The 24,328-nt window shown below is 42.1% G+C and overlaps 5 protein-coding genes across 5 annotated transcripts; 2 read left to right on the top strand and 3 right to left on the bottom strand.

Annotated features, from left to right (window-relative positions):
• Positions 1-9,975: 9,975 nt before the first annotated feature.
• On the top strand, positions 9,976-12,195 carry N7477_001358 (putative cholinesterase; the record flags this gene model as incomplete). The annotated part of the gene is made up of 1 exon (XM_056963021.1): positions 9,976-12,195. One exon carries the CDS (start codon positions 9,976-9,978, stop codon positions 12,193-12,195), a length of 2,220 nt encoding a protein of 739 aa, XP_056825940.1.
• A 111-nt stretch (positions 12,196-12,306) lies between these two features.
• Positions 12,307-13,135, bottom strand: N7477_001357 (uncharacterized protein; the record flags this gene model as incomplete). The annotated part of the gene is made up of 2 exons (XM_056963020.1): positions 12,307-13,074; positions 13,100-13,135. 2 exons carry the CDS (start codon positions 13,133-13,135, stop codon positions 12,307-12,309), a joined length of 804 nt encoding a protein of 267 aa, XP_056825939.1.
• Positions 13,136-13,140: 5 nt separating this feature from the next.
• Positions 13,141-13,672, bottom strand: N7477_001356 (Zn(II)2Cys6 transcription factor domain-containing protein; the record flags this gene model as incomplete). The annotated part of the gene is made up of 2 exons (XM_056963019.1): positions 13,141-13,545; positions 13,628-13,672. 2 exons carry the CDS (start codon positions 13,670-13,672, stop codon positions 13,141-13,143), a joined length of 450 nt encoding a protein of 149 aa, XP_056825938.1.
• Positions 13,673-15,650: 1,978 nt separating this feature from the next.
• N7477_001355 (uncharacterized protein) lies at positions 15,651-17,165 on the bottom strand (the record flags this gene model as incomplete). The annotated part of the gene is made up of 3 exons (XM_056963018.1): positions 15,651-15,898; positions 15,967-16,906; positions 16,965-17,165. The coding sequence occupies 3 exons, from the start codon at positions 17,163-17,165 to the stop codon at positions 15,651-15,653; spliced, it is 1,389 nt and encodes a 462-aa protein (XP_056825937.1).
• Positions 17,166-23,523: 6,358 nt separating this feature from the next.
• Positions 23,524-24,135, top strand: N7477_001354 (cupin domain-containing protein; the record flags this gene model as incomplete). Its single annotated transcript, XM_056963017.1, has 1 exon — positions 23,524-24,135. One exon carries the CDS (start codon positions 23,524-23,526, stop codon positions 24,133-24,135), a length of 612 nt encoding a protein of 203 aa, XP_056825936.1.
• Between the last annotated feature and the right edge of the window lie 193 nt (positions 24,136-24,328).

Raw genomic sequence — 24,328 nt, 5'->3', positions numbered from 1 at the left:
CCTTGCGCAGCTTGTAGCTGGACCACTGATCGCCAAAACCATTCCAACTATCACAGCTATTTCAAACTATTCTATGAAGCAGGCGACCGAGGCGTCTAGTCGTTAGGCTCAAAATTGATATTGAAAGACCGAGGTTCTAGCCTTCCGACCTTCGAAGTGCCGAATATTCAATTCGTCCAGGAACAGATATCTATCCCTGTTCCCGCCGTTGTGGAGTCTTGGAAGGCAATCACACCCTTATATTGATGCGACGCATCCCCGGCGAACCCCTCAATGAAGCTTGGCCGAAGCTTTCCGTGGATGAAAAAGAGAGGGTAGCAAAGCAGACCGCTAAGCATCTACAATAACTCCGCACGCTCCAGTCTAATAAAATTCAATCTCTTGGTGGCCGTCCGATATTTTCTAACTTCCTGTTTAAAGATAACGATCATAAGACTCCTCACGGTCCTCTGGTATCCAATAATAATCTTTGGGATAATATAGAACGTGGATTAAAAGATAAAATCCCTGAAGCTATACGAATACGGCTTTGACATTATATACCTTCCGCTACGCCTTATACCTTCACGTATAGAGACCTCACTAATTTAAATATTATTATTAAGAATAGCTACCTTACTAATATAATTTATTGGGAGATGTCTGGATTCTTCCCGGTATAGTGGGAATATACGTGTACCTCGATTCCTAATAGCGAGGAGGACAGGGAGTGGAAGGTGTGACGCATGAATGTCTTGTGGCCTGAGAGAGGCCTGAGGGGGAACGTGATCTGGAAGGAGCCGTGGGTCTACCCGATTCGGGATAGAAGTGGGTTTGTTTCGTAGATACTCATTTCCCTCTTTCTCTCTTCTTTTTCTTCTCTAGTTTAGTTGCTTCTATTAATGATACACGAATTCTTCTTCGTCTTGGTCGGTAATATATAACTAAACTTATCTTTTCTCTTTCTCGTCGCCTCTGGGTGTAGTCTAGATATCAGATACTTCGCTATCGCTATCTCGCCCCACTAGTGACACCCTTTAACGAATCGGAACCGAGCGAACGAACCCCGAACCGAACCTTTGCCGAACGCTATAACGGAACGACGTTATAGTTAAAGGAACCGACACTTATACGAAGTCTAAGTCGCGTGACCGACGTGGGAGACGTATCGTACTAACTAAGAACCTTCTCTCTGAGGAGGGGGATAATAAGGAGAATATCTAAGAGAAGCTCGCTAAGGAATAGGAGCTACCTAAGTTCTTAATCCTATCTTAGAACCTATTAAGATATTATAATACGATTAGCTTTAAGATCGATAACCTAGAGGCTAAGGACCTTATTTACTAGGAGTTTTACTCTAAGGATTAGTTCCGAAAGAAAGTCTAAGAGGATATAGATAGTCTATAGAAATAATTAATCTAGCGCGAGACCTATTAGACCTAACGAGACCTATAGATCTCTAGAGATATATATTTAGTATAACTTTTACGGACTAATAATAGGTAACTTAAGGCTACTATTATTAATCTAACCTAAGAGCGAGATAAGGCTATTACCTACCGAGATCTTATAGTTAGCGAATAGAATAACCTTATTTTTTAGCTCCTTTAATCCTTAGCGCTAAGCCCTTAAAATACTCTAAATTATCGAGACCCCTAAGTCCCTAAAGCCTAAGGCTATCTATTAGCTAAAATACCTAATACTCCTATATTAGATAATAGTAAGATAGTTCGATTTAATACCTAGGCTATAATAATTAAATATAAGCTAGCTACGAACGCTAATTATTATCTTACTGCTAAATATTATATAATCTATATTATAAGCTATTACGAAGGGAAGGCACTCCTTTATATTTACCCTTATCTAAAAGAAGATACCTTAAACCCTTATTAGGACGCCCTAGATATTATAGAGTACCTAAAGGGCGTCTTTTAGAACCCGAACCGTACTACTAAGGCTTATTAGGAATATTAGCGTCTAATAATAAAGCTAAGGGATAACTTCTACGATTTCCTCGCTAAATTTATTTATCTTACCGAAGAAATAAATTAATTAGAGGATCGCTAAAAGCGAGACCTTTATAATAAGTTACCGAACTTACTATAAACCTAGATAATATTACTTATAGATAAGACTTCTGTTAATTTTAATAAGTTTATCCGTACCTATTAGAGCGCCTGTGGGAGATCCAGTGGGAGATCAAATAGGAGATCAAGTTTTTTATCCTTTGATGAATAAAAGAATATTTCCTTAATAGGAAACCTCAGGGTATGATATGATGATTGAAGAAGAATTATATTTTTCTTGTAGAGAATTGCGGACATATTTATATCCAATCAACAATATTCTAGGCCTATATTAGACTTGCATTATTTTAAGTCTAGGCCTGTCTTGCTTTGAAATCAATCATAGTCTAGGCATCATTTTTAGTTGTCAAGGCATCATTAATAGTCTAGACCTATTGTCAAGGCATCATTGATACATTAATAGTCTAGACCTATGTCAAGGTATCATCAATAGTCTATCCATAGAACACCTTTTAATAGACCTATTATAATTAGGTGGCTTTTCGTATTTACCTGACCAATTATAAAGATCATAGTCTTCTTGGATGACTAAAGGTAATGCTGACAGTCCTTGATAATGCTGACAAAGGTAATGCTGACAGTCCTTGAATATGCTGACAGCGCCGCTTATAATATTACCCTTTAATTTAAGACTAAGGAGTCCCGTAAACTAACTACCCTCTTTAGAGCCACTATAGGAGCCCTAGCTAATATAACCTATTCCTATATCTTATAGTTATTATTCGTAAAGCGCGAGAGTATAGGCGCCGCTCTATATAAGCTACTATTAGTTAATAAATATAATACTTTAATAAAGGAAGGTCACTACTTTAATTACCGTAAGTAAGGGTATATAACTCGCGAGTGCCTAAAGAAGAATACTATCTCTATAATCGCTACTACTAAACTTTAGGCACTTAAATAGCCGCCTAACCCCCCTTAGGATAATTAATCGGGAAAAGTTTAAACCTAGAAGAAGTCTCCTTTTTAGGTAATAAGAAGTTATTATTTTATTCTCTAGATTTAACTAAATTATTTAGATTAAGCGAAAGTCTTAGTTTTACCGCTTAGATAGCCTATAATAGATATTCTCTTTTAATTTTAGTACTTAGTAATACTAAAGTAAATAATTATATCTATATTAATTTATCCCTCGCGATATAGGCCGTGAAGGTATTTAGCCTATATACTCTACCCTTACCTTACCTAATCCCGACTAAGGGCTATAATAGATACCTAGGAAAATTAATTACTTATACCCTTGAATTAACCCTAATTCTTAATAGCCGGAGACTCCTCCGCCTACCTATATTAATTACTAATCTCGGATAATATAACCTAATTCTTAGGCAGATATAGTTTAAGGAGTTTAGCGTTCTCTTAGACTACTAAAAAGGATAACTTATCTAGCCTAAGGAGCCTAATCTTAAGGATAACGTAACTATAAAGATATTTATTATTCTCCTATAGGCTATTCTAAGAAGACTAAAGCTAGATTCTTAATACTAAGAGGACGCTAACCGATAAAATAGGCTATTTTATGACTTCCCCTAACCGTAGATAGCCAGAAAGCTTCTTCTATTTAGGGGTAACTAAGTCTGTGACCTAGAGCCTTTATAGTAATTATAAAAATCTTAAGAACGCTATATTAGTCCCTTAGATATAGTTATACTTATCGGAGGTACTAGATTTTATTAATATATTAGGAAGGAAGATAATAAGATCTTCTTTACTTCTCTTTATAAGATTAACTATATCTTAGAAGAGAAGCGAGATACCTAATAATAGGCTAAAGACTAAGAGATACAGAGTATAATCCTAGAGGAGTACTATAAGTATACCGATATTTTCTTAAAATAGGATTTAAATACCTTACCGCTATACCGAGGTATAACCGATTATTAGATCCTTTTTAATAAGGGAATAACGCCCAGATACTACCCTCTTTATAAGTAGTCCGAGAAAGAACTCTAGGCGATAAAAGTCTATATTATCTAGAACTTTACTTAGGGCTTTATTATACTTAGTAAGGCCTCTTACGTATCTCTTATCCTAATAGTTAGGAAAGCTAATAGTAGTCTATAGCTCTATATAGATTATTAGAAGCTTAACGTACTTATAAAGAAAGACCGTTACCCTTTATTACTTATCGATAAGATTCTCTAACGGCTTAGGAAGGCTAAGATACTTACGAGACTCGATATTTATTAAGGGTTCTATCGAATCCGGATATATCCTAACTCAGAGGACCTTACTACCTTTTAAATACGTTATAGATCCTTTAAGTATAAGGTAATACCCTTTAGCGTTATAAATAGGCCTACTATATTCCAGAGATTTATTAATAAGACACTAAGCGATTACTTAGACGATATCGCTATTATATTTATTAATAATATCCTAATTTATAGCGAGATAATTAAAGAATATATTTAGTATATAAAGAAGGTCCTATAATAACTCTATAAGGCCGGCCTATAGGCGAGCCTAGGTAAGTATGAGTTCTATTAGTAAAGTACCTATTTCCTAGGGTTTATTATTAGTACCGAAGGGGTCTATATAGATTTTACTAAGACTACTATTATTCGAGATTAGTAATAATCTACGATAGTTCGCGGTATACGATCGTTCCTTAGCTTCTGCGATTTTTATCGGAGGTTCGTTAAGAACTATAGCTAAATCGCGAAATTATTAAACCGCCTAATAGAAAATAATATACCCTTTAAATAGAGTAAGGCCTACGAAAGTGCCTTCTGGGGACTTAAGGAGAAGCTCACTTTAGCCCTAATCCTAGTATATTATAACCTAATCGCTCTGACTAAGATTAAGACTAATATATCTAATAGATATATTAGTAGAGTGATATCCTAATTATAACTTAATAGATATTAGTACCTAGTAAGCTTCTATTCGAAGAAGCTCGATTAAGCCTAATAGTAGTATAATATATATAATTATAAAATACTCGTAATTATCCTTATACTTAAGGAGTAGAGGGCAGAGCTTAAAGGCCTTTAGCGAGAAGATTAATTTAATATCTTCTCCGATTATTAAGCCCTATAATATTTTATAACTACTAAGAAACTAAATTCGTATTAGGCTCGCTAGGCTAAGTTCTTATCCTAATTCCACTTCTTAATCTATTACTTTATAGGGAAGCGGAATATTATCGTAGATACCCTCTCCTAAAAAGATCCTAATTTAGGAAATAAATAAGAATAGATTCTTCTCCCTCGGTTATATCTTAAGTATAGCGTATACCCTAAGGACCGTGACGACCCTACCCCTACCCTAATTAGTATCTCCGAATATATTTTAATAGCTACTAGTAGCTCTAATATTATTACCTAAGTAACCCTTATAAACTAATAATATAAGAGTCTCGAGAAATACTAAGAATTAATAAGAACTAATCTAGATAGACCTTAAAAACTATAAGATAGGCTACTATTAAATATAGGTCGCTTAGTAATACTAGATAATAGGGACTTATAGGCCTAGTTACTTAATAAGATCTATCGGTAGCCCTTAATAGCGTATCCTAGATAGGATAAGACAAAGGCTCTCTTATCTATATAGTATTTCTGGCCTAGATAGTCTACTAATATTAAATATTATATAGATAACTATCTAATCTATAAATATATAAAGACGTAGAGAGACTAGCCCCTAGGTCTATTATAATCTCTTCCCCTACTAGACTATCTATAATAATATATTATAATAGATTTCCGATCGTTCCCTAAAGATAAGTGGGGTTTCGATATAATATTTATAGTAATTAACCGATAAAGTAAGTGGCTAGTCTCCCTTCTATATTATAAGATAATTAAAGCTTTAGAGATAGCCCGATTATTTATCTCTAATATTATATAGTACTTTAGCCTACTAAACTTAATTATATTAGACTAGGGAGGCTAGTTTATCTTAGAATTCTAGACAGAGATCTACTAAGTCCTAAGAATTAAGCGTAAGCTATCGATAGTATATTACCCTTAGATAGATAGCTAGAGCGAGATTATAAACTAATATATAATATAGCGACTTTATATATTAGTAAATTAACGCTAGGATAACTAATCTAACTAGCTTCCGATAATAGATTTTACCACTATAGCTCTATAGTAGGATTCTACTAAGAGGTCTCCCTTCTTTATCGAGCGAGGATATAAGCCCTAAATATCCTTTAACTAAGACGTACCTACGGAACTATCTATATCGCCTTAGTTAACTAAGTGGGCTACTTATTACTACTAGTTATAATAAGACGCTACCTATAATAACTAATATTTTCTTTAGTGATCGTGCTCGTATATATCTTTATTAATTGCGATTCTACTGAGATATATTTTAAACTATTTAAAGCACTCTTTCAGAAGATCGCAGAGGTAGCTCGGTCTCCGATCTAATAGTATTATATCTATCGGAATAGGATCTAGGCGATTATTATAGATATATATACTAAGTAAGTAAGTAGTAAGTACCTATAGTGACTGGTTACTCTATATAATAATCGGTTATATTAATAGGCTTTGGGCACTATCTTATAATAATCGATCTAACCCGGATATAGTAATAATATATATAGTCTATCTTCTTATATTACTAGGTGCACTTCTAACGAAATCTGAATCGGTTCCGCAGAGCTCCTAATTATTACCTAATAAAATTAATTCTTACTGTTCCCTCCTAAGAGGGCTATATAAGGATCCTAAATGGTCTTAAAGGCTCCTTAATACCTAGTATTATTAGTTAGGCTATATATAAGATCTATCTATAGATTCTTTTAGGTCTAAACCCCGCCTTCTCACTAATACCTACTAGTTACTTTAAGAAGGTTCTAAAACATACATATTGGAATATAGACCAATGCTACATAGAAAGATCTATCCTTATATTCAACATATAAGATCAGCATTGGCCTTCTATCAAAATGATATTTTGACCACTACTGATTCTGGTCCGCGGCCCTCTCCCGAATGATAGGCAGGACCATTTTCCTTCAGAGGTAAATGGTCCGCCTTCAGGCATGAATGGTCCGTTCCTTCGGAGGTGCCTTCGGGCATATCTTGCCTGCGGACTTCGACCATGGTCTTCGAACCTCGGTGAACAGACTTCGACCCTCAGTCCCCTCAAGGATAGGCGGACCACTTTCCCTTAGGGATAAAATGGTCCACCTTTGGGTATGCATAACCAGATACTGCGGGGAAGCTTTCGGGGTGGCTGAAACCGTCGATCCTTGACATCATTCTTTTGGCTTTTCTTCGGTTCCCTTCTTTGCCACCTTTATTATGTTGCTGTCTAGTATTTGTATGTTATTCTAGACGTCATTTCTAGGCTATTTTAGCCTATAAATATGTCCTTCTTTTCTAGCAGAAAGAATCAAGTCAGTTCTACTTTCCAAAAGTCATCTCTACCTTCTTCCTTTGATCCTCAGGACTGTGGTTCTGCCTTCGTTTAGGCTATATCTGCTTATAGTCTATCCTACGACCTTTGACCTTCTACCTTTGTCTGGCACCGACTGACCCAGCCGGACTAAGGTTGATCCCACGGACTTAAGGGGCCACGATCTGCTTCGTGGTAGCTTTCCCCTTATATCCCAACACATACTAATCTTACTAAAGGACTATATGCTATAACTAATCGGAGTAGTATTTAAATTTAACTTCGCCTAGTAATTTAGGAGTAAGTTATTTTATCTTTAGTATTTCTTAGTAACTAATAGTAGCTTCTAGGTCTCACTAATTAGATCTTCGGTCTTTTAAGGATCTCTATCGCTATTCTCGCTTTAGTATATGTCTAACTTATATAGTTATAATACTAACTTCTCGCTCTGCGACTCGTCCGCGATAAGGTATAACTAGCTACTATTATATATTTCTGATATTAACTAATAGTGACTAGTCACGCTACTAGAGAATCTTAAGATTAATACTTAAACCTTACTACAGATATTAGTTTTAGTAAGACCTATAACTACTACTTTACGGAAGAGAAAGATAAATTAGTTATCACTTAAAGGTATTTTATCCTTTAGGGAGCCTCCAGATATATCTATTACTTACCGGTAATAACTAGGATATTATCTTCTAAATAATATAGATAGTCCTCTAAGCAGAGCTAATATTACTAGTAACGATTACTTTTTACTATATAAGATCGATTTAGGGACTCACTAGTTAAGTCTATAGACTTAGTCTAGCTTACCGCCTCTTCCTTTGCCTTTATAATTACGCTAGGTTAGCTTAATATTAGTGCCTAGTGACTATTAGTTAAGATTAGTTTTATAGGCTTTTACTAGCGATATAATAACCCTTTAAGCTTATTCCTAGGGTAGCTTACTATTAGTATCTAGTAATTATTAGTTATTAGCTACCCCAGAGAACGATAATCTAGACACCTTTATAGGTATAATTAATAAGAGGTTAAGCTAGATAAGAAGTGAGCTAGGTTATGTTATAAAGGAATTTTTCCGATCTCGCAGAAGATAAAGCTAATTCTACTTAGCGGAACTAGTTCTCTGTGAAAAGAACCTAGTAATATAAGGAGCTTTAAGTAACTACTTTCACTTTATTATATATTTCTACTAGTTATACTTACTTCCTTTCTTAATATATTTAAGATTCTTACCCCCTTACTAGCCTTATATTTATCCTTTAGGTAATTATTAGTAGTCTGATATATTAGTCGCTACTAGGAGTTACCAGTGACTACCTATTATCCTTATAAGTAATAAGAAGAATCTAGAATAAAACTTTTACTAATTATATTATAACTAGATTTAGAGACATTAATATTAAGATATATATTATTCAGAATAGGGTATATACGATAAAAGATAGATTTTAAAATTTCAATCTAAACTAGTAGCTTTAAGATAGTACCGAGATTTCCAGGCTATGTCTGCTTCTATCCTCTTACTACCAGTCATACCCAGTAATAGGTTATTAGGTCATTAGGTCACTCACATTTTTGATAAATTATAAAAATATCTATTTATCTAGTCACTACTGGTAGTGACTACGAAAAGCTCATCAGGTCAAAAAAGTGGGTCCAATTTCGACCTGATAAGCTTTTCGTGATCACATAACAAAAGTGGGAGTTTCAAAATTTTCAATTTACGGTGTAAACTACCAGTAATTACTGGTAATTACTGGGCATAACCAAATTGACCTGATGAGCTACACGCCTCTCGATTAGCTTAAGGTGTTGCGTAAAAGGAAGGGCACAGCTACAAAGACGACTATCACAGATTCGTCCGGCTATGCCAGGCATGTATGGTAAGTATATAACAGTCTGATCAATTTCCCTTCAAGTCTGAGGCCGAAGGTCTTCCCTGTATCTTGAGGCTCTCTGACCGAACCTGGGAGCCTTGGAGCCTTGAAACCTAAGATTTCAGGGTCTTTCGGCCAAGTACCTGCCCCCGCATTTACGCCAATGCCCCTAGACCGAGCTAATTTGGCCAAGAACAGTCTGCAGCTGATTAGAACTCAATTGTTTTTACCAGCTCAGCATAACTTAATCAGTTATGGGAAGGATTGAAGGAATCATCACAATATTCTAAGCAAGGAAGGCAATTCATAGCCCTGTGTGAAAACCACAGAGAGGTCAAGACTCTCTTGGTCGGCAAAATGCTCCCATTGACTAGGTCAATGGGAACGCCCAACGCGAACAGACGGGCGTTGAAGCGTATCTGCTGTCCACTCGGACTTTCAAGAGGGTCGCGGCGCTTCCCCCGCTTTGATCCAGCAACAGCCACGGCCAAATGAGGAAACATCTCCAGTGATTCTGGTCCGTCAATTGGCCATATTCCCCTAAGCGACAGCCAGCCATCAATGACAGGACGATATGAAGATATTTAAGCGACTGAAACCCCAGAAGTCGCTTCAAGCCCTCTCCGCCATCCATTTCCACCACAGTATTCAAGATGCGGTTTCAGCGAGCAGCAATACTTTCATTCGCTGGATCTGCTCTTGGATCACCAACGAAACACAGTGTACCCTGTATCAACACTCTCGGTAGTGTGCAGGTCTTACACTATAACAACCTGGGCCCCCAGAACAATGGCACGTCAGCTGTTCTCGTGTATGATGAGTTGAGCCACAAGGATGCCGCAGCACGATGTGCAGAAATCGGCGAGAAACTTCACCCATGGTCATCTACCGTGTCTCTTCAGCAGACACAGCTTCTTTATGAGCTTGATTATTTGACTTTCTCCAATGCACTAGGTGCCGATGCTCTCATTTGGGTATCAACTGAGCCAGACCACGGCAAGCAGTGTCAGGCGCTTTCAATTCCACACAGGAAGCTACTGAACATTCCTTGCAATGTTCGACTCCACTCGCTGTGTTCCTCAACACCTCCCCCGTCGACAGATCTTGACAGACGCCCGAGAGAGTCGAGCAAGCTCACCGTTGAGTCGCAAGGCTACAGCATGACTGGCTATCGCGATGCCCGCTCTTTCCGATTCCTCGGAATTCCATTCGCAAATCCACCGATCGGTCATCTACGCTTTGCACCTCCACAAGCTTACTCGGGCCCAGAGATCATCGATGCGACCAGATTAAGCGATTCTTGCATTCAATCAATGTCCAGTTACGGGACAGACGGCAGCGTGGGTATTTCTGAGGATTGCCTCTATCTCAACGTATATACACCTGTTTTACCCTCTTCAAGAGGCCAAAGAACCGCACTACGTCCGGTCGCGGTCTATCTATATGGTGGCGCCTTCACCAAGGGGAGTGCAGCCATGATTGACTATGACGGTGGTAATTTTGCCAGTCGTAGCGATGTTATTATCGTCACTCTCAATTACCGTGTCGGTGCACTGGGGTATCTTTCTACTGGGGACTTGACCACGGGAAGCTATGGGACTCGTGACCAGATCATGGCATTAGAATGGGTTCAAAGACACATTGAGGATTTCGGAGGCGATCCATCTCATGTTACACTTTTCGGACAGTCCGCTGGTGGTCAGAGTACTGTGGCTCTGCTGTCATCTTCTGCTGCAAAGGGTCTTTTCTCCGGCGCGCTCATTCAATCTGCGCCACTGGATTCCCCCTGGTTCCCTCGAAAGCTTTACTCGAAATACATCGCACCGGCAGTTGCCCAAGCAGTTGGGTGCAATGATACGAGCTCGGAGCAAGCTCTTCTCAAATGTCTTCGGGCTGTTCCCGCTACGAATTATCTCGATAACTCCACTGCATTTGGAGAAGCTACTGCTAGCATTACCGCAAGCATCGCAGATCACTACTATCACAACACAAAAATGCTCTCAGGAACTGAACCATTCATGCCCATGGTTGACGATTCAGGATCTGGCGTGATTGACGATCAATTCTTTGAGCTGCTGGCCAAAAACAAGCTTCCCATTCATGTTCCAACAATTTTCACCAACGTGCACGATGAAGCAGCTCTGTACACTGATGGGGAAGTCTCAAACCTTGGATCCTCACAGCTTGCACTGGATGCCTTGCTTCAATTGGCATTTGGCGCTGAGCTAGCCCCTAAGATGATTTCCTCTGGTGCATTTCAAGTCAATACCTCAGATCCAGATGGTGTTCGTAACGCTGCTTCTGATGCCGTCACGGCCAGCGAGTGGACCTGTGCCCAAGGATATCTTCTCAATAAGACACACTCTGCCTTCCCTGCCCTTTATGAGATGGTCATTACCGACGGACATATCCAAACCAACGTGGGCGTTCCAGCGATCTGTTCTCCGAACAATGACTATAACGCGTCTTGTCACTCTTCTGACGTGTTGCTCGCGTGGGGCACCTTGAACTCCAAGACCAAGTACGTCGCTCCTTACTACGATGATCAGGATATTCGACACTCTCAGCTCTTACACGATATATTTGGCGCTTTCTTCCGCACCCGCAATCCTAATCCCAATCTTGACTTCTTGAAAGTTCGCGGGCCTGCATATGCGACTACCCTTGCTATTTTTGCCGGTGGACAAGTGATAAACCCCTCGCATGGGGAACAGCACAATGGCCTTTCAATTGAGCAGTATCAACCTCAAGATCGGAATTTGACCTTGCTAGGCTTCCCGCCGTCTCATATTGCCAACTTCGAATATTCAAATAAGTGTGCTGTCTTCCACGACTATGGGTTTACTTTCCAACGCGCAGAGCTCACAGACTAAGGGCGTTTCCGAGGCTTTGCAGGCAATATTGTACAAACTGACAGAGTTTACTTTGCACTCAAATAGATTCAATTCGACTGAGATTATCTGTACATGGTCGCTGACTCGAGTCTAAATTAATATGCTGTTTTCGGTTATAGATTCCAGCTGATAGCCACATTCCTTCGCAGGGAGCTGCAAAAGTCGCAATATCCTTGGATCAGGATGGTGCTCCAAAAACATGCATATAGCCATGCACTCGCCTCGAATCCTTCCTTCGATCCATGGCTGTAAATCTGCTAAAGAGCACATGAGCCCCATCCACTGCGCCAATATGACCAGAGCAGGTGGATCCCTTTTTCGTAAAAGCGAAAGAAACTCGCATTCCAATCGACCCATGAAAGAGGTACAATGTCCAGCATTTGGCACCGTTCTTTCCAATTCGAAAAGTCGGGTCAAAATTCTAAGAGGGCTGTAATAAACATTCGTGTTCTCTGTAGAGAGCTCGTCAATGCCACAGACATCTGCCAGATCAGGATCGAGGCCTTCCCGTCCCTGTTTCACGCCTTCGAAGATTTGGCGCTCCTCGTTGTTCAAATACGCGAATGCATTCCCCCAGATGCTGCCGGGTATGTATGGCTTGGCGAGATTCAAAATACATTGAAGACCGCTTTGTAGGGCGAGCCAATTCATGGCCTCGGGTTGATTGGTGAGGACCCATGATTCTGCGGGGTGGAAATGCTCGGGACATATTGTCATCGATCCCATCAACATGCATGACGATAACAAGGCGTCCACGTTAGCTTGGTTAACCTTCGAGGATAATTCCGCTTGATAGAGCTGTAGAGCGCGCTGCCAGAAATAGGACTCGGCGATCGATCGCTCTTTGGTCGGGAGAGACTCGATTCAGGTGAAGCATGGCTACACCGAGGATCGTGTACATAAGATATGGTGTCTGCATTTTGATCAACAGGAAGTCGTTAACTCAAAAGTGATTTTTGGGAAAGTTACAGTGAATGACACGCGTATCATGTCCGTTCTCATTACGTCTTGGATAACAGGTTGGGCGATGGTCTCTGTTGAACATCGGACAAAATGTTGAAACGCAATACTACTTATTGGATGTGTTGAGCCCGGTTCGGTGAAGGCGTAAGGCGACCATTTGGGGTCAAGGCTCAAGGTCCTCTCGACATTATTCATGACATTGTCAAGTGAGAAGGAGAAACACGTGGTACTCGGATCGCTCGGGGTCAATGAGATTGCAACACTCTTCTCGGTGCTCTTATTGAGGAAGCCATCCGACTCTGAGGGGTAGTGACATAGCACCCTTCTCTTTTGACATCTCTCACAATGTGGCTTTTGTTCATCGCACTATCCTAGACGTTAGTCTTACTCCGGTTAAATGCAGGCGTCACCATTTAGACCTTGACTCTTCGTTTCTTGCATATTAGACAGCCAGCTCGAGATTTTTGGTGTGCTCGCCTTGCATGAAATACATGCTCTTGATTTTTTCCAGGCAAGGCTATCCGGAACACACTTTGAAGGTGGCGGCTCGTCAAGCCGGCTTCAGCAAGAGGACTGTCAAAAGGCGTGTGTCCGGAGGCTCCACTTTTCGGATGACATCGATTCAAGCGTCAGTCCTGGACTTTGCGATGATTTTTGGCACGTATTCTCAATCCGATGATTGTTTACATGTCATCAAAGTTGAAGGTGCAATCCGTAGACGATCATGTGCCCGGGTACGAAGTGGGTCACGTGCTGGCCCCGTGTCTCATCATGGCCATGATGTGGACAAGGATTGATGTTTTCAGCACTATTCATAATATTCGTATTGATTGGGATGTAGGGTAACATTCACGCAGTATCTCAATTTCGCCGATGAGAGTTTTCAACGTCTCTCGACGTGCACACGTGAGTTTTATTTATACACAGGGACTTCATGTATTCAACGCCCAGCTAGATCTAACGTATTCCACGGCAACTTAATAAGGCGCTTTGCTAATACTTTATGCTTCGAAAGCTATTTGATATTACTTAGTGTTTTAGGGCAATAGATACTTAATCGGCTTAATAGTCGGTCTGGTGATATAGGCGGACGAAGCTAAATATTAAGCCTATTAATAACTTCTGCTATATTTAGAGGAATTAAACCGGTCGCTTTAAATACATTTTAAATGCTTCTAGCCTGAAATACGTCTTCGCGTGCGCGTGGGTAGGCTACAAGGAAATCAAGCTTATCGATATAGTTTATACCTATACGCGTCTGTTAGTCTACTAGGCGACCGTATAACCGCTTAAGAACTGCGAAACAGCCTATATCTAGCGGTTATAATAGATGCGAGCTATACGGTGGTATATATATTGGGATAACGTTATACTCAGTGCATACGCGGTCGAATTTAGGCGTAAGGTAGCTTCTATAACTATTAAGAATTAATAGCCTATACCGACTACGTATCCGGCTTACGGTTAAGGGAATAAAAAGCTTTTAAAGCTATCGAAGCCTAATATCATCAGATATCTATCTATTCGGAGAAACCTTAAAGCGTTAGTCCCTTAGGGTATCGTGGAACTATAATTTAATATAGCGCTTGCCTTTAAATATAATTAATAGCGGTAAAGCCTAGCCTAAAGTATTAACTGCTTTCACTGCCGTTACCTATTCACGATTACCTAGCTATAAGACAGATCTACGGCTATAGTATTTAGCCCTAGTAACTACCTTTGCGGTAGAAACGAGGCCTATTACGAAGCCTATTTTATCGAAATTATAGATATTATTAGGCGGAATACTATAGCGCGTAATAGTGTCCCTAATAAGCTTAAACCACTTATTTAATACCCTTAGATCCTCCTGCTCTGCGCGTGAATAGTTATATCGACGCGAGAAACGTATTTAAATATTAGGTGTGCGCTTAATATAGCTTCTAACCCAATTCACGCTGACCGTATTAGATCCGGTTGCCGCGAGGAGAATATTAGCCATTCTGCGTACCATAGTATGCCTCGGGGCTGCACCGCGGTCGTCCATAGACAGAATCCACTAGGTAAGCGTATCCTCGTCTAAATAGGTTATCTTATAGGTATAGGCGCGTGTGGTAGCCTTTGAACTGCAGCCATTGATCCGGTCGCGTACGGTCGACCGCGGCACATTATAGACGCGTGCAGCGGCAGCAATAGAGGGAAGATCTTTATTCTGAGTAGCCTGAATTGCAAGCTCAATCCTACCTTCTCGTTGGATAGAATCCTGCTTCTTTTCAGACCGTATTAGTGGCATAGTGGGGGATTCAAAGTGGTGGGTGGTGCATGGGGACGCGAATATTGATGGGGTGGCGGGTTTGCAGTGGTGGCGGGTTTGCCGTGGAATACGTTATAAGATTTTTGAATGTCGGTATCCGAGCTAACGATTGAATTTCAAACTGATATACAGGGCGTTTTGAGTTGCTCATTTGAAATGAAAAGCACCTACCCAAACGCTAGTCTTCCAAGTTGCGCAGCTCTCCCTCAATGACATCCCAAGCCCGAGGCAGCAGTGTTCCCATGAACCAATAGTTCTCCGCGTGATCTTTTCCGAGCATCACAAAGATGTTCAGCCCCTCGAAATTATTGTCGAGAGTTTCGTTGAAATAGTTCACCATTGTCCCGAGGGCGTTTGTTCGGTTTTCTGTCGTCTCACCCTGGGTAATAACCGCCGGAGCAAAGTTGGCTGCCTTCATCAACTCCGCTTTGATGACATTGTTGAAAACCACGGCAACGCTATCCGAGTTTCCAAATAGGACCCTTGGGCCCTACCTGCCTCGATATCTGTCATCGCAGCTTTCAAGAATTTGCGAAGTTGTTGTTCTGTTCCTTGTTCCGCAACATGTTGGCGATGACCAAGTGCAATTGGCCCAAGTGGACCTTTGGCAATCGGTGAAGAAAAGAATGCGTATGTCCCCAATACCATGTTCTGGAGGAAGACTCCCGTTGATTGAAGCAGCAATGGGATTCGGAAGCGAAGGTTGAGAAGACTCATAACAACAACGGAACGCGAGTGTGGCTCAGATAATGCGATGGCACGTGTCGCCCAGGCTGTGAGTATGTCGCTCTCGCTCATAAAAGGAGCGGGATCCGCTCCTGAAGCGAGTGTAGCGACTTCTTGCCGTGTACGGGTTTTGAGTTTCTCGTACGAAGTTTTGGGAAGGAAAATGACTCGGCGTTCTCGAGAGCCATTGCGAATCATGTCCCATAATGACCGTAATTGGAAGACAATCAGGCTGAGGCCCGTCAATCGGCTCTTTTCCAGAATAAACTCATCATCGTCATCGGCCGTGACCGCTGGATGTTGTAGAATATCTTCGCGTGCGCCCAGAACAGTTGGTACCTCGTCTTCGCGACCGGCTAAAACTGATGACCATGCAGCCAGAAGCGCTCGACCGCTCATGACATCCATCAAGACATGTGGCCATACTAAAGCGGCGATGGTGGCATCACGAAATGAAGTGACATGAAGAAATATCGGGGCGATGTCTCTCTGACTAACTTCCTCGAATGTGGGAAAGGCGGCCCGAGCAATGAATGGTCGGAAAGTGCTCGGAATCGGGTGAATGGATGGGCGATCTGTTTCCTTCGGGAAATTCTTAGCAACAGGATGGTCTTGTATTCTCATATCATACGTCGCATGCGAGAACGACACATTCTCTCTTTTCGCGGCAGACGAATTTTGGACGTGGATCTCCCAGGTTTTCTTGCTCTGTTACGCATTAGCAGGCTTAGGCCCCTAGCGGCCTTGGGATTTGCTCATCTTGCACCTTGCGGCGTATACGCCCACCAAGCTTTCTCCAGTCTCCTATATCGAGCAATCTGGAAAGGGAATCATGCAATTTTTGAGCATCAAGGGCGTCATTAAATCGCATTACCCAGTTCACCCAAGTGGGGTTGTTGTCCAGCGCGTGTAAAGGGTAAACATCTTCATCTGCGAAGGCGGACTGTTTCTCATTCTCAGTATCCATTTTGACGAGTATAATAATGGATTCTCCAAATCAGAGAAGGTGGGAGGGCTCAGGGGTTATTTTGTAAAGCAGAAAACTTAGCTTCGAGGCTGATCCGGACGATCGCTGGGGCCATTATTGGGTAATTTTAAATTGGAGACCAGGACGTTGAATGTGCTTCTGATACTATTGGGCTGTCAAAGTTCGACACGTTCGACTGCGGACCCATTATTGAGTCTATTGCCAGGATCACGTCACAGTGGATCTGCACCGGCCGAGCTTCAGTCGCTGAGTTGGTTAAGGGCCAATCTGGGTGGAGATCTACATTTTGTGAAGTCTGTTCCAACGGTCAAGTCTATCTGAACCGGTCGCGGCTTGCAGCCAATGTGTGAGATTTTGTCCGCGTTTAACATAGAAATCCTCAGTCCCAGACCCCTGCTATCCTGACACCATTTTCGAAGTGATATGAAACACCTCAATTTTGGACCGTTGGCCCACGGATTCATGTCGGAGAGGCTGATAACGCCAAAAGCCGACCAGCTCGGCCAGGGTTTCCCACCCTGAAAAATGAACCCCGACTGGGAGCTACTGTACTCTACCTTTATTCAGGGGAAATATTCTCACAACAAGACGTGGGGAAAAAGTCCGCAAGAATATTTGACAGTCGGTTGGTGTTCATTTTTTGTTATGGAGTAGATAAACTGTCCTCTCTATGGTAATCGTGACTAGCTAAGAAAATTGCCGGTCGCTTGCGATAAGTAAACAGAACTAGAAATCGTACAGATCTGTGCAGCAGTACCGCAAGTTACCCGGGAAGACGAGATAGTGGTCATCCTAGCCTTAAATTTTAAGCTCCGATAGCATTGAGTCGGAACTATCATGTGATTGTCCCCTTTTTCGTCGATATAGCAATGACTCATGCAATTTTGAAGATTCACTGTGTATCCTGATCTCCTAGAAAAATTGCTCAGAAATACAATCAGATTGTACTTAGCAATCATTCTACGGTACAAAGAAGATTATTAGACAGGAAAAATTTACCAATATTGACATGACAGCGTCCTGGCGATTGTTGCTCGCTGATAGCGCCACGAAAACCCTTGTATTCCGATGAAGGGGAAACTTCACAGTTTTGCCTAAGCCTTTTTCACTAGCATCACACAAAAATCATCTGAGTGTCCATACAAATTAAGTTAGTGTAGTTGGACAGCTAAGGCATCACACAGAATAGGCGATCTGGTGCAGCGTGGTCCACTTGGGCCGTTCAAATGGGCTTTACATAATATGTCTAATCTGTCTCGACCGCGAAACCACCCTCAATGTTGCGAATTTTGTCCCTCAGAAACTGCCGTTTGTCACCTCCACTGAAACAATGTATTACTGTAACGTTCGTTGGCAATTCTCAAGGGGTTTGAGTTTCAAATCACCGCTCCCACTTAAGCACGCATGAACCGCATCGCGCATCCTTCTCTTGGGGGGCTCATTGACGTGCGCTTACCATCTTTGGCTCTCTATTGAGAACATCAAAGTTTCACCTTCTTGAAGGATGAATCGAAAAGCCGAATAGTTATCTGGCGAAGAGTTCTCGAAAGTCGCATAGGAAGTCTCGTCTTGGCTGTGGGAACTGTAAAGGTCGCAGAATAAAAGTATGTTTAGATTCCAACCAGAGGGGATCTGGCCCTTGAAGACGGATCTTCATATTCGTACAAACTTGGCATACATGAGTCAAATTCAACTAACGGCCTTGCAGTGTGATGAGGTAAAGCCTCAATGTGGACATTGTCTCCGCCACTCCATCATATGCGATTGCAGTTTGCAGCAGCAACCTCTATTGCAAAAACAATCAGAAGCTTCACGCGAGGACTTACAAGAAAAGCATTGCATCAAACAGTGCCCTCGGAGTTGGAGTATCAGTACCGCTTTATATCCTCCTCTACGGCGAATTTCACACCCCCTAAGAGGAAACATGAAAGACAGCCTCGACAAAATGATACTACAAGTCCGACTTCGACCGTCTGTGAATCTCCATGTACCGCCATATCGGAACGGCCTTTTCAGTTTAGCGGGGAGGACATGAAATTGTTTCATCACTACATGACCACCACATCTATGACATTTGCGGACGACGAAGCAAGTCGTCACATGATGCAATCAACGCTTCCATAGCTGGGGTTCAAATTTAATTATGTTTTTCGCTTGCTTCTAGCTTTCTCTGGCTATCAACATTGCTCACCTGAAACGAAAGCAACAACAGCAGCGAGAGCAGGAGCTTGTGTCCGGCGCAGAGTCTCCGGAAATTCTCGATTAACACCCAAGCAGACTATCATTACACGATTGCTCTTTCCAAACTTAGTGCTGCGATTCCTACGCTCAACGAGACGACTTGTCATGCCGTCTATACATGTGCGGTATTTATTTGCTTCTGTTCGTTCGGGAAAGGGCCGCAAGCGGGGCAATATCTCGGCTTCAGCGATGATGGCACTGCAGAATGGTTGAACTTATTAGGAGGAGTCCGGTCCATTGTCCAGTATTCACAAGATGCGCTCTCTGTGAATCCAGTTGTATCTGAGGATTCCGTTGCAAGTTTAGATCAGCATCTTTGCGAGCCTCTTGAAAATCAGGAGTATGGCCACAACGGGTGGAGAAGTTGCCTTAATCAGCTCCAGAAACTGGTTCTCGGGGAATTCAGCGTTGGCGACCCTAAATATCAAATCTATTCAGAGGCACTAGATGGCCTTGTGGTGACATTTGACAAAGTCTATGACAGGAAAGATATCAGCAGAGGGGACAAATGGGCGCAATCTTTCCGCTGGCTTTACGCGCTCCCAGATGTATTTGTATCGGATCTCCAAGAACGGATGTCGCTTGCTCTACTTCTGTTCTCCCCTTTCGTGGTATTGTTCAGGGAACTGGACTCTTATTGGTTTGTATGCGGATGGCCAGAACACATAGTGGGTGGCATCTATCGTCATCTGAACGTGGAGCAACGCAAATGGATACAGTGGCAGATGGAGCAGGTCGGATGGAAACCGCCGGACAAATTTGATTGAGCGTAGATTGTGCCTAAGATGAATTTTGATCCGACCCATGGCTCATCGTCACGTTCAGACAGCATGGATCTATTTTTTACCGCCGTAACTAGTGCAACGTAACGACGATCTATGATTCCCTGTTTCTGACTGCAAAGTGTGCTTGAATTGCACCTCATCACTAGGCTGTGCGAGGTACAATCTTGGAAAGGAGGTTCTTCGCAACTTGTGGTCCATTTCTTCATAACCATATATGAATTGTGTAGACTGTATCATGTGCGTGCAGACAAGCTAGCTGATATCCGAGTTCCATTCAACAAAATTTTCATCAGTCGTCGGGCTTGAGCGCAGACATTACAAGGAGGATAGAGAGTGTGCCCTGGGCTCTGCAAGAGCATCCAACTGTATGCCTTTGAAGACGGCAACCTAAAATGTCATTTTTCGATGCCCATTGAGATGTCGCAGGGGTCCCTCTGAAATTGCGAGTCTGTCAAAATGGGAGAGGTAACTCTGCAGGTGAAGCTAAACTTGAGCCAGTAGGCTTTCTCTCGTAACTACTCCTAGTTACTGCTATAGCTAGTCGTGTTGCACGAATCTTTTGGTTTAATCAAGATTTCCCAGTTCGCGTTTTTTTTTTTGTTCTCTGTATTTGATCTCACATATGTCTAGGTAAGTTTTTTACGTGGATCCTCGCAGGTGGGATAGTCGCTCGACGTAGGGCTACAAGATCAAGAGCCGCCCTGAGTCTAAGATATTTACAATTGAAGATGCCATGAATCACTCGATTGTCATCAGCGTCATCGGATTCGCCGCCGACGGCCACGCTCTGATTGAAAAGTTCGACAACATCGTCACAGTGTAGAAGTATCAACATAGGAGGAATATCAGCCTACGCGCCTGTGCACATCGTGTCTTAACTCTACTCTATAAGAAGCGCTTCTTCCCTTACCAACTACAAACTATGGTCCCGGAACTGGATGCGAATAAGACTGAAGTGGTCTAATACTATTACTCTGCAGGGTGTATTAAAACAAGATTACATTGTACAGCTGGGGAGGCAAGTAGCCTGGTGCTGCCATAGTTTGACAGTCAAGTGCCGAGATTGCAGCCGCTCGACCGGCAGGTTGCGGAAGGGTTGGTCAGGGATGCACATCAAAGTCCGACGGAGAGGCATATTGAAGTCGATGATTATTTACAGATAATGGTTGTTACAAAAGGAGGTGTTGAAGAGCGCGTTCTTGATTCGAGAAGGACTAGCCCGATTTGTTTTGATGAGCTTTCGTTCCGCATTCGTTATTTCTCCAAATTGCAATTATTAGGTTGTGATCTTCACATTGCCAGATCTCAGACACATCTCTTCCGCCTTTCATTATTTATGAGTAGCCAAGACCTATCTACACTTTAGAACAGGGGCTTCTTCCAGGGGAGAGTTTTATGTTCAAACATAGATGTTCAGGGCTGTCGTGCTGGTTTAAATGCCATATAGATAAAATTAATCTGCAAATTAGTACATACGACCATAGGGTGTGGAGAACAGGGCTTCCCGTCCGCTCAGCCGTACTTAAGCCACACGCCGGCAGGTTAGTAGTTGGGTGGGTGACCACCAGCGAATCCCTGCTGTTGTATGTTTTTGTTTTGTGTTTTGTGTTTCCTGGTTCATTGAATTATTCATTGAATTTTTTCCATTCGTTTCTAGCCATTGTCAGTGTCTGACTCAGGGGCAGACTTGATTATAGATTTAGCCCAAGGTTCAGATACCGAACCTTGACAGTCCAAACTTCCGTCGAACTCTCAAATTCCGGTATTGTTGAGACCCTGTAATTGAGGGGAAACCACAAGGGCCTTGACATCTGCGAAGGCCCAGTTCTCGATCCTTACCCTCCTTAGTATGGTCTTTTTCTATGGGTGATCCAGACTGGCAGACTGCAGGACTCCACCTTGGCATCATCAATAGTCTTGCCTTCATTTGTGGACCACTTCTCAGTAGCGGAATCATTATGGGTATGACCTGGAGATGTTGAAGCTTCCCTCTATTGCCATTGGTGACGATGTGAACTGACTGCATCAACCCAATTATGTCTGTCCCCACCTTCATCAGCCTCTTCATGGCCAGACGAAAGCCACCGAAAACATCTGAGACAACTTGGAAGGAGAATGTGGCACGACTGGACTTGCCTGCTTTCATTTTTTTCACCTCGATCCTGTGTTTGATCCTGGCCCTGCTTTGGGTGGCAAGAAATACTCATGGGAGAACGCCCGGATCATAGTTCTTTCCATTCTCTTTGGGGCTTTCACCAGCTTTTATGATGATGCAAGCCAGAAAGGAAGACGATGCTTTAGTTCCCATGATTATTCTGAGGAGAAGAAGTATCGCCTTTCGCAACCCGTTCATTATTCAAACCTCCAATGTTGTCCAAAGCTAGTGATTCAGATTTCGAATAAGTTTTATCAATACGGTGGGAAACATCCATATTTTTTCATACCGCTTTACTCAAAAATATACTTGCGGTATCAACAAATACATTATCCTCTAAGAGCGCAGAGTGATTAATTCATCGCAAGAAACATTATTTCGTAAGTGAGACACAGTATACCGCTGTAAAAATGCGCTAAATTTATGGGATTGGTGAGAGATGAGAGTTTCATGTATTTTCTGTACGGTGTTCGTGGGGGTGTGGGCCGGTATCACGTTACCAGAACGCTCGATTTGAACCGACCAATACGCCAAAATTACCGATAGTCTCCTTACTGTATGCATCCATGTTTCATACCTGTATGAGCAAACCAGTGGACTGGAACGGGCAAATGAATTCAATTTCCTCACAAGGCCTTCGAGAGACTCGATTATCTCGCAAAGTTTTCTTTTCTTTGCCACTCACATGGTCCACTGATGCAATACGGTAATGCTGCTTTCACGACTTTGCTAAAGACGCGAACTCCCGTGTTATAGCAATGCTGTATATTGCTCACTCCATTCATGATGTGCTCATGAATCGATTGTTCAAACAATACCATTAGTATCTCAAGATGGCAGAATGGTGATCGGTTCTTCTATTCTTCAGGTAAAAGTCTGTCTTCTAAAAAGACGCATCTGTTCCTTGGGTCTTCAGACCATGGTAAAGTGATCTGTGATGGATTGAAAGTCACAATGACATCTTCATCCTCTGTCGAGACATTGATCCACGATTGACTGAATGATTCTGCGATGATTTCAATTCTTTGTCATATGCCTCTTAGAAATCATGATATAAAATGTCGAGCGTTGCTGGGATCGATTTCACTATAGAATGATCTATTGCCGATTGATATCCTCAGAATTCGACTAGTGATTTCTCGATATTGATCTCATCATGTCAACAGGACAGAGACAGCCCACACCACTCCGTCGGATCATAACCACACATGATCCTAAAAGCGGCCGAGCTGTCTTTAGCGACGCAGTTGGGGGCTCGGTATCGTTCACTGGATTTCCAGTTCCCCCGGCAAACCCCCCAACGTCGGATTATGCACTAGCCTATAACACAACTACATTTCCTGTGCAAGGGTTGTCCCCTCCAACTTCTGCAACCCCGGAATCCAAAGCCAATCTTGATATCAAGCACTATCAATCTCAGCTTTCGGATCCGTCGCCTTTGAATCCGCCAAACGGCACCTCCTGCACGATTATTGAGGTACCTCCGGGAGCAACGGTTCCGATGCACCGAACCACTACCCTGGACTATGGCGTCATAATTGATGGGTCTACAGAATTGATCCTTGATTCTGGGGAAAAAACATTGATGGGAAAGGGTGATGTATTCGTTCAACGAGGCACAGCTCATTCCTGGCGGAATACGACCGAAAAGCATGACAACTCTGGTATTCTACGCGTCTTTTTCGTGTTTCAACCTATCGAACAAGTGCGATTAGAAGGCGGAAAGGCCATCGGTCAGGACTTGACTTTGTCTCTGCATCAGGCCTAAAAGTTACGGCAGGGGCGTAACGCTTGAACCGCTCCACAAAAGTTAGCTACTTCTAAATCCAAAGCTCTTGAGAGATACAATTTCTCTGATTCCAACGTCCCCAAAATTTTCTTAAGTACATCTAATTCTCTTATTACATTGGGGAAGCAACGCATATCTCTCCTTGGGCATGGAACTTTGTTCTTGTGGGTTA

Source organism: Penicillium maclennaniae, assembly GCF_028827695.1.
Source record: "Penicillium maclennaniae strain IBT 15551 chromosome Unknown utg000002l:1.0-2354659.0:1.0-2356205.0, whole genome shotgun sequence".
In the NCBI taxonomy this organism is placed as follows: domain Eukaryota; kingdom Fungi; phylum Ascomycota; class Eurotiomycetes; order Eurotiales; family Aspergillaceae; genus Penicillium; species Penicillium maclennaniae.
Note: the sequence above shows the minus strand (reverse complement) of the source record. Positions and strands in the feature narration are given on the sequence as shown.